General features: G+C 33.0%; 1 protein-coding gene across 1 annotated transcript in view; it reads right to left on the bottom strand.

The window, feature by feature from the left end:
- The window catches only part of arrb2b (arrestin, beta 2b), an 81480-nt gene that overhangs the window by 1805 nt on the left and 65082 nt on the right, over positions 1–14593 (bottom strand). The window contains 4 exon segments of the mRNA XM_056462723.1: positions 1913–1989; positions 3511–3594; positions 3787–3924; positions 11423–11495. Coding sequence (XP_056318698.1) covers positions 1913–1989; positions 3511–3594; positions 3787–3924; positions 11423–11495 — 372 coding nt within the window.

The raw sequence follows: 14593 nt of genomic DNA, 5'->3' as shown, positions 1-14593 counted from the left end.
TTTCATGACCTTTTTCCAACTTCAAAACGTGCCCCAAAGGAAAAAACCTTTTTTAACTAGACAGAAACATTACTCAGTTTGTGTTTCTGACTTCAGTTTTATTGTCTGATGTTCAATGAAATGGGATTGTCAATCAGACAAACTGACCAACACTAATGAAAACCATGCTGGCATCTTTATTTTACTAACTTACTGTATGTTGAAGGTGTAAGTTTTAAGAAATCATAAATACTTTTATGCATACACATATGGACAATACAAACAGGATATACAGTTGAAGTAAGAATTATTAGCCCCCCTGAATTATTCGACCCGTTTTTCCCCCCAATTTCTGTTTAACGGAGAGAAGATTTTTCTCAACACATTTCTAAACATAATAGTTTTAATAACTCATTTATTTTATCATTGCCATGATGACAGTAATATTTGACTATATATATTTTCAAGACACTGCTATACAGCTTAAAGTGACATTTAAAGGCGTAACTAGGTTAATCAGGTTAACTAGACAGGATAGGGTAATTAGGCTTATAATTAGTTATTATATAATGATGGTTTGTTCTGTAGACTATTGAAACGAAATATACCTTAAAGGAGCTAATAATTTTGACTTTAAAATGGTTCTTAAATAAAAAACTGTTTTTATTCTAGCCTAAATACAACAAATAAGACTTTCTCCAGAAGAAAACATATTGTGGAAATTTCCTTGTTCTGTTAAACATCATTTGAGAAATATTTAAAAAAGAAAAGAAAAAAAAAATCAATGGGGTCTAATTTTTCTGACTTCAACTGTATATAAACACAGAGACAATTGTCTCCACACTCAGTGGAGTGAGAATGAGGGAAAGCTCAATCTCCCGCACTCCCTTCCCTTCACCCAACTCAAAGAACAAATACAAAGAATGGTCATCTCAGAGTATGAATGTTCTGAATCAAATGCAAGTGACTTTTTGCATCATGTTTGATATCATTTGAAATGTCTAGGTGCGACTGGTACAATGGTATCATTCTCATAGAAATAGACATAATGTAAGTAACCACTTGAAACTTTAGGTATCTTTGACCCACTGCAGAAGGGGTGACATTTGTCAGGATTCTCTATCCAAATTACCAACTGATTCCCACAGCAGGTGGGTTCCCATTGTTGTTTCAGACAGCCCAACTTGGAGAATGTTTTAATATGGGTTGACTAACTATTTAAGGAAACATGTCAAGAAGCTCAGGTTGATTCTGCAACCAGATTAGCCCGTATTATAGAGCTCTCATGCTCTATACTATGTATATTTTGAAATCAGATATGCATCTTTTGATCTTTGATTTATCTTTGAGAATTTGATGTCTTGTATTGATTGTTTATAAGTTGACTAAATAATTGCCACATTGCATATTTACCTGACTATTAAATAATAATAGTTACGAGTAAAGGCAAAAGGTTCAAACATTCATCTAAATGAGATATTTATTTAATCTACTTAATTTTATTAGTTTTACTTTAGTTTTATGATTAAATGAGTCAGATAAAATGAAAGATAAATACATTAATATTCTAAACCATCTCATATTGAAATTGGAGTCAGATATGAGTTAAATTCAATCTAAACTGACATATATAAATAATCTGTCAATATCTTCCCCCATCTCTAGTGGAAAGTGCATGGGGCAGTTGGTTTATGATTAGAGAGTTGTGATCCAAAGGTTGCAGGTTCAATTCTGGCACAGACAGGTGAATTAGTGAATAAGCAGTGCTCTCTCTTCCCCCTCAATACCACTGCTGAGGTGATTACCTTGAGCATAAAAAGTCTGCTGATTGCTTAAATGTAAATGCAATGTAAATGTGCACACATACTTGGTCACATAAATTGCAAATACATGAATTGAGTTTGTTTTAATCAAAATAAATTTGAGGCGTTACCTGACTGCGGTCTAGAGTTGGGCTGCTCGGAGGGCTTGGGGTGCATCAAGACAAAAGGCAGCTCCACCGACACATCCCTGACAAAAGACAAAGTTTGTTGGTTCTTGTTTTAAATTTTTAGTATTTAAGTGTGTATGTAGGAATATGTGTGTATATATATATATATATATATATATATATATATATATATATATATATATATATATATATATATATATATATATATATATATATATATATATATATATATATATATATATATATATATATATATTATCAGGTATGACAACCAATATCCAACATCTGATAGACGTCATAGTGGTAACATCCACACAACGTCAAGCTGTAACATCATTAGACATTAATATTTTGTTATAGGTTGCACGTTGGACACTGATGTTGGCCTGTCGTTGGGTTCTGACATCAACCCAATTTCCATTTCCAAACAAAATGCAACGTCCCCGCAACGTTGGGGTACAACGTCAATCTGACATCATGTTGATGTCTTGTGCCTGCTGCTGGGTTTTTAAGGCCATTTCGGTTATCATACAGTAAACATCTCTCATCTTCTCATCAGTGATATGTATTTAAACAGTCTCTGGGTCAATGTGTTTGATGATTTTGGAAATCTTCTTGGACACTTTAAATGCTTCCAAACAGTTTGTTGCAATTATAAAGGGCCCATGTCTTAAGGTAGTTCAGTATGATGCGATTTATCTTCTATGTGCGATATGATTGGACAGGAATCACCAAACTATTTTTTCCTGTCTATGGGGATTAGAAAAATCAAAGTAGTGACTGATGGTTGAAGGAAAGTAGTGGAGTAAAAGGACCAACACTGCACTAAAAATGTACTCAAGGTAAAGTAAAAGTACACATTTTTAAAACTACTTCGTAAAGTACAATTTCTGAGAAAAACTACTCAATTACAGTATGATCACGTGCACATGGTTAATGCTAGGCCCATTAATAATCTGTTTAAAAAATGGTTAAAGCGAAAGCAGCAACTGTTGCTGCAGCTTACAAAAAGACAATTTTTAAAAACATCTGGAGTTCTTGTAAGCAGCAGGAATGTGGGTGCACGAGCATCACTTTTTGTCAAGTCTATTTCAAAGAGAACCAATCACAGCAGTTGCGTTTCCAGGCATGGTTGCTTCACGCCAGGAAATGGGAGCGCACACGCTTTTTAAACAGTTGCGCGCATCACATTACCTGTGCGTGCGAGTGATCATCCTCTTAATCGGCATTCACTTGTTTTTTTTGCTTGCGCGAACGCTATTTTTGTCAGTCGTGCTACTTCTCGATTCTGAGACCACATTTGCACGCATATTGGGCCATCTCTATTGTCGAACCCTGCAATTCAAAAATCATTTTTAACCAGCCAATGTGGCTAGTAGGAGAAGCTGTCTAACCTGCCACAGCTGTTAATGTCAAGCCTTGGTTACAAGTTTCCAACATTGTTCAAAATATAAACTTTGTGTTCACCAGAAAAAAAGGTTTTGGAGCCACTAGAAAGCGAGTAAAAAGTTCGTTTTTAGTTTTGGGTGAACTATCCCTTTAAGTCTAAATGAAGTACTGAAGCCAAAGCGTACACTCACCCTCCACGGGACACCACAAGTTTAACTTTAACTCTGTAGGACACCAAGATCCCCAGCACCTCCTTATTGGACACATCCTTCACTCTGAAAGCACAGCGAAAAACACAATGAGCACAGAAATGGCTAAAACCCCGCTAGAGGCTTTATATGAGCACATGGGTTGGGTTAACTTTACAAGCACCAAAACCTCAAGATGTTCTAATGCTATAATGTTCTTCTTTTCTGGCAGCACGCAAGAACGAGCATGTGATGCGGTGTCAGCTGAAGGCCACTTACATGGTACTGGAGGCCAAGTTGGTGTCTTCATGTTTGAGCTGTCCATCCAGAGCCAGACCCCTCTTCTCTCGGTTATTGCTTAGTGTGGGTGTGAGTGTGTACACCTTACAGAACGTGGAGCTCGAAGACACCTGGTCACTGCAGACGCACAAACAAAACACAGTCAGTCTTTGTTCCTTAAAGATCCTGGAAAAAGAAAATCTTTAGTGGTGGAAATCTGTTCAATTCATATGAAGAAAAATGTAACGAAATGTGTGTTGGGGTGAAAGAAGGTAAAATTAATTTATGAATGTTAATCTGGTGGTGTTGTTGTTGTTGTTTTGTAAAACTATTAAAATCATCTGATGCACCGCGTGCTCAAGTCACATACAATGTGCAGATGAAAATGCAGCATGCGCCAAACATCTTTCCAGGTTTGTAATTAAAAGGGTTTTTAAATATGTTGTCTACGTAACAGAAGCATTTCAGGACTGTTTTTTTTTTTGTGGTTTTACACCAAAATATAAGCTCTATGGTTTAATGTCTAAGCAAAGGGAGAAAAAACAAACATAAATATTAGTTTAGCATTTTCACTGGTGTTAAAAATAAATAAATAAATAAATAATACAAAATCAATTCCTTTAGAAGTAAAAATTATAACTATTAGTCAAATTAATTGTATTTTATTATTAATATATCAAGTGTACTGGTGATTTTAGTGCTAACAGCTTTTCTTTTATTATTATTATTATTATTAATAATAATAATAATAATAATAATAATAATAATAATAATAGCCTGACATGTTTACAGTTCCAAAATATTATGTTTCTTAAAATAAAATTGTGTTCAATGGTGGAAAAAAAGTTAGTTTTTTAATTTTACCCAGACATTTAGAAAAAAAACTTATTGTTGAGCAGTAATCACAATACCGTGATACAGTGGTATTTCTATCCAAGGTTATTACAGTATACCATTAGAATCTTATACCGGCCTATAGCTAAAAGTATACCATTAAATTTTAAATATTAATAAATATGACAATACTGCAAATTTATACAATAACACTGATAGTGATACGAGAGAGAAAAAATAAGACAAACTCTCTGGAATTCTGTAATTAATGCCATAATCTGTTTCTTTCATTCACATTATTTATGAATCGTATTCCAGTTGGATTCTGGAAATGTCAGTTACAGGCTGCAGGCAAGTAGTTTTCAAAACAAAGACCCAGACAACCTCTAGGGGATGCTGTAAGGTCTGTGAAACAGTTTGGGTGGAAATAAAATATATGTTGGAAACTAAAACCATAAAATAAAAATAGACATCATTCCCATTTCAGTCTGACAATGATCAGAAATCACTTGGTTAACTTAAATGATATTCTATCTCACTGACAGAAAACAAACAAAAAAACTTTAAAATGCTCACTTCCTGCAGCAGATTGTTATATTTGGGGGTCTGTGACATTAAAACATTTTAAAATGCCTATTCTAAGTGATGTTATTTGCTCTGAACTCTTTTAAAAAGACATGCACATACAAATGCTTAGACACAACATAATTAGAGATGGAGCAGAACAGCAGCAGTATTACAGGTAAGAACTGACCTTGACTTTGCACTGACTTTAACAATACAAAGTACTGGTATTACTGTCAAATTCACAGTCTACAGTAACACTAGACCAGATCCTGCAGAGTTCAGAGCGACTCAACCAGCTCAAGGTCTTCAGAGTCACTGCTCATGTCAGAAAGCTAAGCATTTTTGGACCTCCTACTGCCTTTGAAGGATGCATTATGAGGTCTGAATAATGTCTGAATGCTTATGTTATTATTATGTTAGCTTATGTTATCTTTTTTATTATCTGATCAATTTACATTTTTTTAAATTGCACTACAGAACGTTACGTTTTCAAACACACGCACAAATCGCAAGCATTCTGTCAGTGCTTTTATTCAAGCATTCTGTCAGTGTTTTTTGTGGAGCAAACTGCTGGACACTCGTAGCATGTTAGTCAGGGTTCAAAGTGCATAAATGAATCGTTTACATATTGCTACAGCTAGATATTTGCCCTTTAGGATACAATGACTTTGTTCTGCATGTTAATGTATCAACCTGCTTTCTGTTAGCTTATTATAGGTCGATCTATTAATGTTATGTGTTCTCAAGTTTAATTCATCACATTTTAAATGTATAGTTCATGAATGGCAATCATTTTAACTTAAACACCCTTATCGGACTGATGTAAGCTATATTTTTTATTTTGCCAGGTATAAAATAGAATAACTTTTACCACATAATACTCACTACTCTTGAGAAGTTTTTATTAAGAAAAGGCAATTTTTACTCACACTTTGAGTAATGTATAGAACAGATACTTTACTTGTATTACATATTCTGGAAAGTAATGGTACTTTTACTTGAGTTTGATATTTCAGTACTATTTTCACTTTCACCACTGCTTATAATGCATAAAATATGCATTATGTATTATAGCAATGCTGTAGTCTTGTAGATTACCAGTAAGATGTCACACAATGATCTGTCGATATTGTACTGGTCACACATTTATGTGAAATACATTTTCAAGTCAGGGTTTTAACGCTAGAACACAAAACGTAAAACAGCATTTGCATTCATATGAAAAGTGTGATCGCATTTTAAAACAGCCTTCTCTCATAAATCAATACTGTCAGCTTCCTGCTTATTTCCCCTGTACAGTAGCGACCTGTGTATATTTTTATTTTAAAGCGAAGATAAACACTGGTTGAAATAAAAGGCAAACACTGCTAGTTGCCAGGGCAGTGTTTCAAGGTTTTAATCACTGACAGTCTAATAAAAATCAAGTTAAATAGTAATTAAAAAGCAAAACAAAATCAAACAAAAAAGATTTTTGAAAATAAACACTATTTACAATACAGAATACTTATGAGTTGGTTGAAGTGAAACATTTATTGACAACCAATTTAGATGATCAATGTAAGACAAAGGCTGTGTCAATCCATAACAATACCATACAACATCTTGAATAAGTTCTTTGCGGTTTAACCCCTAAAATATAAGCTCTATTTTGTTTAATGTCTGTAAGCAAAGAAAAAACAACCATAAATATTAATTTAACATTTTTACTGGTGTTATATGATGATGATAATAATAATAAAAAAAAAAAAAAAAAAAAAAAAAAAAAAAAAAAAAAAATCACAAAATATTAATTTATTTAGGTTTAATATTTATATCTATTAGTCAAAGTAATTGTATATTTATTATTATTATTATTATTATTATTATTATTATTATTATATCAAAGGTATAGTGATGATTTTACTGATTTGTTTAATTTAATAACAGTAACAGAAAAATAAAAATAAATTAAAAAGCAAAACAAAATCAAACAGAAAAAGATTTTTGTAAATAAACACTACAGTACAGTACACCTATGAGTTGACTGAAGTGTAACATTTATTGACACCTATAGATGATCAATGTAAGACAAAGGCTGTGTGTCAACTGTCAACCCACAACAATACATACACCATCTTGAATAAGTGAAGTTTCTTTGTGGTTTAACACCAAAATATAAGCTCTATTTTGTTTAATGTCTGTAAGCTAAGAAGAAAACAACCATAAGTATTAGTTTTTCATTTTTACTGGTGTTTTATGATGATAATAATACTAATACTAATACTACTACTACTACTACTACTACTAATAATAATAATAATAATAATAACACAATCAATGTCTTTAGATTTAATAATTATAACAATTTAACAAAGTAATTGTATTTTTATTATTAATATATCAAAAGTATTGTGGTGACTAAGACTTTACTGATTTGTTTAATTTAATAATAATAATAATAATAGAAAAATTTATTAAAAAGCAAAACAAAAACAAACAGAATTTTTTTTTGTAAATAAACACTATGTATATATAGTACAGCATACCTGAGTTGACTGAAGTGTAACATTTGATGACACCTAATTGAGATGATCAATGTAATGTAGACACAAAAGCTGCATGTCGATGCACAGTAACCTGTTGTATGTGGGATCATTAAGCAGCTCTCTGCCAGAGTTTGGGAAGTTAAAACTAAAATTTGTTTCATGAGAACATAAATAACGCTTCAGGATGAAAGATCAGGTGAACATATGGTGAAGACAGAAAAAGCGGAAAGAGAAAGACAAAAAAGAAACGGCAGGATTATTCAGTATGCTACTCATACGCGATTTGTTTTTCCTGACAGGAAGTTGTAAAAGATAAATAAAGGGAAAATACAGGGGGAATTCAAGCTGGAAACTACAAAAACGAAACTAGCTGGTCCCAACTGACTTAACAGCTCTAGACAACTGCGCTTCTTTTTTTGGGGGGGTGGGGGGGGGGGGGGGGGGTAAAAGTAAAGCAACACTGCTTCATCTCACACAGAGGATGGAGAAAAGGGTCCAAGAGCCTTCATCGACAACCAGGGGTGAGCGCAGGGTCACAGGAGCCACAACAAACACTTAAGTGTGAGACTCACCGTGATGACTGTCGGCCCACAGACTTGCTGTAGGTGTCGTGAGAGTAAAGAACCACATCTGTAACCTGTAGCACTGAGAGAGAAAGTCTTTGTTGTCCTAATAGCACTGAAAAACTATTGACTACGAGGCCAGCGGTGGGACTTTCAGCAGCGGGTCGAAAGGGTTAAGCCATTCTGTGTCATGTCAAATGAGGGGTGCTGCTGTAAAAGACTGCATGACGACTACAGATTGAGAAGGTCACAGACTGGTCAAGGATGAAGTGACTTCTGGGTATTTAACAGGGAACAAGCGACAAAGCTGTACAGACAAGCATGAACTGGAGTTTATTTTAGACGGTTGGATGCGCGAGCATGGCTTTAGCAAAAACAAAGCTTAGTTCAATGAGGGTTGGGTACTAATAGCATCTTTTAAACTGCATTTAAATTACTTTTAAATTTCTGATGTCTAAACATAGTTTTAATTACTCAATGAGTTTAATTACTTGACTGCAATACTATTTAAAATCCCTATTTGGTAACACTTTATTTTGATGGTCAAATTTTGTATTAGTAGACTGTCTGCTTAATATCTGTTGATACTGCTGCTAAACAGACATTTAACTGACTATAAGAAACTTTGCAAGTACATGTCAACTTACACTAACCCCAACCCCAAACCTAACCCCAATCTAACAGTCTACTCATAATCTAATGAGAATAAGTTGGCATGTAGATGCAATGTAACTTAAGTTCAACAAACAAACCATCTCTATTTATCTAAATGGAAATTAAACTTTTAAATCAAAGTCAAACTTTGCCTAAAATTAAGTTTGGGAAAAAAAGAAAAGAGCAAAATTGAATTTTCTAAGCATTTTAATAACAATATTACATTTAAGTAACATTTAGAATCACTCTGCAAAAATAAATGTAATTTTAATGACACTATATTTCATCACACCACTAAATTCTGACTTTGTTTCTTCAGCATTTGCAATTATCTTGATGAATGTAACCTTCTGAAGTTGAAAAATATAAATATTGTGCAAAATAAGTTTGTATAAATCTTATTTTGACAGCAAAGTACAGTATAAGTAACAAATTAAATGATCAAAAAATGAACAGTAATCCATTACTTTACTTTTCTCAGTGGATAAGTAATTTAGTTACAGTAACAAGTTACTTTGTACTCATTTCCCCAACACTGCTGCCAATGGGGCACTGGTACCTATACAATTGTTATGTACTTTAAACAAATCAGAAAGCAGATTTTGGTGCCTCGTTTCAGCAATCCTGAGCCGTTAACAGCAATTGGAGGTGTAAGAGGTAAAAGATTGGACATGTGCTTCCTTTTAAGAGAAGAAAAAAAAACCCAATAGGCTACATTTTAAAGTAGTAATCTGTAATAAATATAACTGCCTTCTTCAATGTCTTCCAACATATTTTGGCTCTAGTTTTAAGTATTTGTTTAGATACCATCCAGTCATGATACCATTTTAAAAAGATCTATTTGACGCTGGTGTCGTAAAAAATAAACAAACAAAAAGAAAACAATCAATAGCCAACCTGCTCAATAGACGAGGATACATCAGAAGCACTTGTACTATAAAGTACTACAAATCTACTTTGTTCACACGCTACTTTAACGTAACTAAGACATGAAGCAAAAACAGAAGAGATAACAGAGGTAAAGTCACAAATAAGATTCTTTAAAATGCCCCTCTTATGCTTTTTCTTGGATATTACCTTGCATGTGGTGTATAAGTAACCTGTTTGAGGATGTAAAATCTACAAATATCAAATTCCCTGACGTTTCACTGACTAAAATGCTGAATTTCTATGACCTATAATGACCATGGAAAACAGGCTGCTGCTGTGCTTTGCATATCGTTAAAATGCTTTTAACTAGAATAACATTTTGCAGGACTTTAATAGCCATTACGAGAGCAACAATGGATAAGTTACCACAGGTTTTGAAAATAATCAGATATACTTAATATTTGCTCCCATATTTGATAGATCGATAGCAACTTTACAGTTGCTTTCCATGACATCTACTCAGTCAGTCTTTGAAGTAGGCATTTTGAAGCCAAAGTCCCTAAAATTTATATTATGCTGACATGCTAGCCTAACAACAAGGCATGACAAAATGCATTAAAAATATCCATGATATTCCATGACTAGGACAAAAAAAAATCTATTTCCTGACTTTTATTGTCTGGAAAAGTCCTTTTAGAATTCCAAGATATTCCACAATATCAATATCATTCCAATATCAAAGTGCACAATAAATGTTAATGTCTCTCAAAAGAAAGAACAGATTCTGAACTGCCTGAAATGAGTTGTCAGTCATATCAATCTTACACCCTGCACAAACCTACACTGGTTTGTAACAAATCTGCATGATGTCAGCCAATATTCTCCGCTTTGGCTCACGGACATCCTCTATGGTGACCCTTAAACACTGTTGCTGCTTCCGAGGCTTAGAAGATTTAGATTTGACTTGACAATATGTCAAAAAAAATGCTGCTGTCTGTGCTGTGAAAGCAAATTTTCCTTGAATGCACTTAAAATAAGTCCCATTTAGATGATAAACCAGTGCCACTGCATCACTGCGTTTAAGTGTTGATTAAGCCTTCAAAGCTAAAATGTAATAATGGTAACCTGCGTTTGATTTCTGACACACGTTGTAAGTTGTAGACCAATCACAGCCTACTAGGTAATCAACCAATCAGAGAACAGTAGGCTCTCAGAAAGTTTAGAGAGGATCATTCAGACGCAGTCCAAGTTTTCATTTTGTATGGATGCAAACCTATTTTGGACTAGATTCATTGGATTTACTCAACTTTTATAATGGTAAGTGGTTGCAAACAATTTATATGGTCTGAATTAAAACAAACAAAATGAAGGTGAACATTACTAAACTAAATTTAATTTGTTTAAATTGAGCTCATATAAATTGTTTGCAACCACTTACCTTAAAAAAATAAAAGTAAATCATATTAATCCTATTTTTTCAGTGATATAAACCTTTAAAATAGATTAAAAGGAGCATTTTAAACAGAACAGGAGAGTGGAGATGATGATGTGGAAGAGGTGTTGAGAAATAAAGATGATCACTGAATATTGGGGATGTGAAAAGAGGGACAGAGGGCTACTCACTCGGCTTCTACCTGAGCCACAGGACATTTGTACTGAGCGGTGCTGAATAAACAGATATCGGCATACTGTCGCACTGTGGGGAGAGAGCAGGGAAACACAGCGGGGGTTACCAGGGCCGGGAGGGAGCGTACAGGAAACCAAACACACACAATTGCTGACTGAACACTTGAGCATGAGAGGATCCAAAGCGCAAACTTCAGAAAAGATCAACAGAAGACAAGAAATGACAGATAGAAACGTACATAGAAGATATATTGCACTAAAGTCAACATGAAATTACATACAAGATCATTCATGAGTTTGTTTTGTTCTAATGTTCTTTTTTTCATTAAGCATTTATCATTCTAAAGCAAACAACCTACTTTAAATAAACACTGTCATAATCAAATCTTGGAAAAGGTTTACAGTAAGAAAAATCTTTCACAGTATTTTAAAAAAATTATGAATGTTTAAATAGAACTAAGGCAGATTTGTTAGATTCTTATTAATGCATAAATCTAAAAATATACAAACACTACTGTTCAACTGGTCAGTAAGATTTATTTTTGGCTTACATACATTAAATTAAAAAGTGTTTTTTAAAGTGTGTAAAAAAAACACACAGACAGACAGACAGACAGACAGACAGACAGACAGACAGACAGACAGACAGACAGACAGACACACACACACAAATGACAAGTAGTAGTAGTAATAATAATAATAATCTGAGAATTAATCTTTTTGAACTGAATAATGAACATTATAACATATAATAAAATAGAAAGTTTTAGGATTTAGGAAGCAATACAATGTTTAATATTATTGTTTTTACCATTTCTGAATAACTAAATTATCAGCCTTGGTAAGCTAGTGACATATTTCCATCTTTAATGAACAGCAGTGTTTCTGAAAATCTTTTAATGTCCAATTGATGCATCTTATATTGGAAAAATCTTACCTTGTTATATTTATCTTTTCTGAGACTTACAGTTGAAGTCAGAATTATTAGGCCCCTGAATTATTAGCCCATGTTTATTTTTTTCCCCCATTTCTGTTTAACGGAGAGAAGATTTCTTCAACACATTTCTAAACATAATAGTTTTAATGACTCATTTCTAATAACTGATTTATTTGATCTTTGTCATGATGACAGTAAATAATATTTTACTAGATATTTTTCTGGACACTTCTTTAAAGCTTAAAGTGACATTTAAAGGCTTAATTAGGTTAATTAACTTAACTAGGCAGGTTAGGGTAATTAATTAGGCAAGTTATTGTATAACGATAGTTTGTTCTGTCGACTATCAAAAAAATATATAGCTTAAAGGGGCTAATAATTTTGACCTTAAAATGTTTTTTTTTAATTAATAACTGCTTTTATTCTAGCCATAATAAAACAAATAAGATTTTCTCCAGAAGAAGAAAAAATATTATCAGACATACTGTGAAAATTTCCTTGCTCTGTTAAACATTATTTGAGATATATTTAAAAAAGAAAAAAGAAATAAAACGGGGTGGGGGGCAATATATATTGCAATATATATATTGCTGTATATTGCAATATAAATACAATTTCACCAGATGATTTGAATAGCTCTATTCATAAAGAATTCATTTATAGATCAGTGATGCCCAAACTATGGCCCGCGGGCCAAAGTTGGCCCATGGTAACCTTTGGTTTGGTCCATCATCCATCTGAGAAGAGAGGGAGAATGATGGGGATGTTTCAAGATTGTCAATTCAAATTTAATGTAACCCTTTGTTTGTTTGTTTGTTTGTTTGTTTAATTGTTAAAAGCTAACTGAAATTAAATGAATTGCATAAATTAATCAGATTTTGTTTAAATATACATACTCTTACCCGACAATGCAGAGAATTTGGTGAGCAAATGAAGGCAAAGGCAGATTTGTGTATTCAGCATTGAACTCCAAGGTGTAATACATGTGATTGCTTGTTTTTATTGCAGTAAGTTCTCATTTAAATAGCTATACTGCATTAATTAATACAACTTAAAGTAATGTTTTTCAATTTACTTTTAAATCTTAGGAAATAAACTAGGAAATTACCCATGACAACTTCTTTATAAAATAAAGGTATGTATTCCTTCGACCCACATCTGTCAGTGATACTTGGTTTTTGGCCCTTCATACAAAACAGTTTGGGTACCCCTGATTTAGGCTGATATGGTCTTCTTTTATGTATTACATCTGCAAAAATATTTAATGAATTCTAAGCATATGTAGATGCAACAGAGCCAAAGATAAGTTAAATGAACTGTGCTACATATTTGGTCTAACAGTTACAAAACGACACTTTTTTTGTGTGTGTCTAAATGAGTGTTAAACCCCTGAAATTCTCACACTCAAAAGGCTTCAAAAGTACAGCTGATAAACTTTGGCTTGATTATGGTTAAACACTGCAGTGACTCCACAAACCTTGTGTGCTCAGAATTGTGTGTTTGATTAACTCAACATTGCACATTTTGCGATGTGACTATTGCGCATGTGGATATAGCAATGTCAATGCTGAAATGATATATTGTGCAGCCCTAGTATCTTGTAAATAAGATTTGAAATAACTAGATTCACATACAGTTGAAGTCAGAATTATTAGCCCCCTTTGCATTTTTTTTCTTTTTTAAATATTTCCCAAATGATGTTTAACAGAGCAAGGAAATTTTCACAGTATTTCTGATAATATTTTTTCTTCTGGAGAAAGTCTTATTTATTTATTTTATGTTTTATTTCGGCTAGAATAAAAGCAGTTTTAAAAATTTAATGAACCATTTTAAGGGCAAAATTATTGGTCCCTTTAAGCTTATTTAGTCTACAGAACAAACTATCATTATACAGTAACTTGCCTAATTACCCTAACCTGCCTAGTTAACCTAATTAAGCTTTTAAATGTCACTATAAGCTGTATAAAAATGTCTAGAAAAATATCTAGTCAAATATTATTTACTGTCATCATGGCAAAGATCAAATAAATCAGTTATTAGAAATGAGTTATTAAAACTATTATGTTTAGAAATGTGTTGAAAATAATCTGCTCTCAGTTAAACAGAAATTTTGGGAAAAAAATAAACAGGGGGGCTAATAATTCTGTCTTCAACGTATATATTACGGCTGTACAATACATCGTCAATATCGCAATGTGTAAACCTACAGAATAGTCACATTGCAGAATGTC

The sequence above is a fragment of the Danio aesculapii genome, chromosome 7, assembly GCF_903798145.1.
Source record: "Danio aesculapii chromosome 7, fDanAes4.1, whole genome shotgun sequence".
In the NCBI taxonomy this organism is placed as follows: Eukaryota; Metazoa; Chordata; class Actinopteri; order Cypriniformes; family Danionidae; genus Danio; species Danio aesculapii.
The sequence above is the reverse complement of the archived record's forward strand: the minus strand, read 5'-3'. Positions and strand labels throughout refer to the sequence as shown.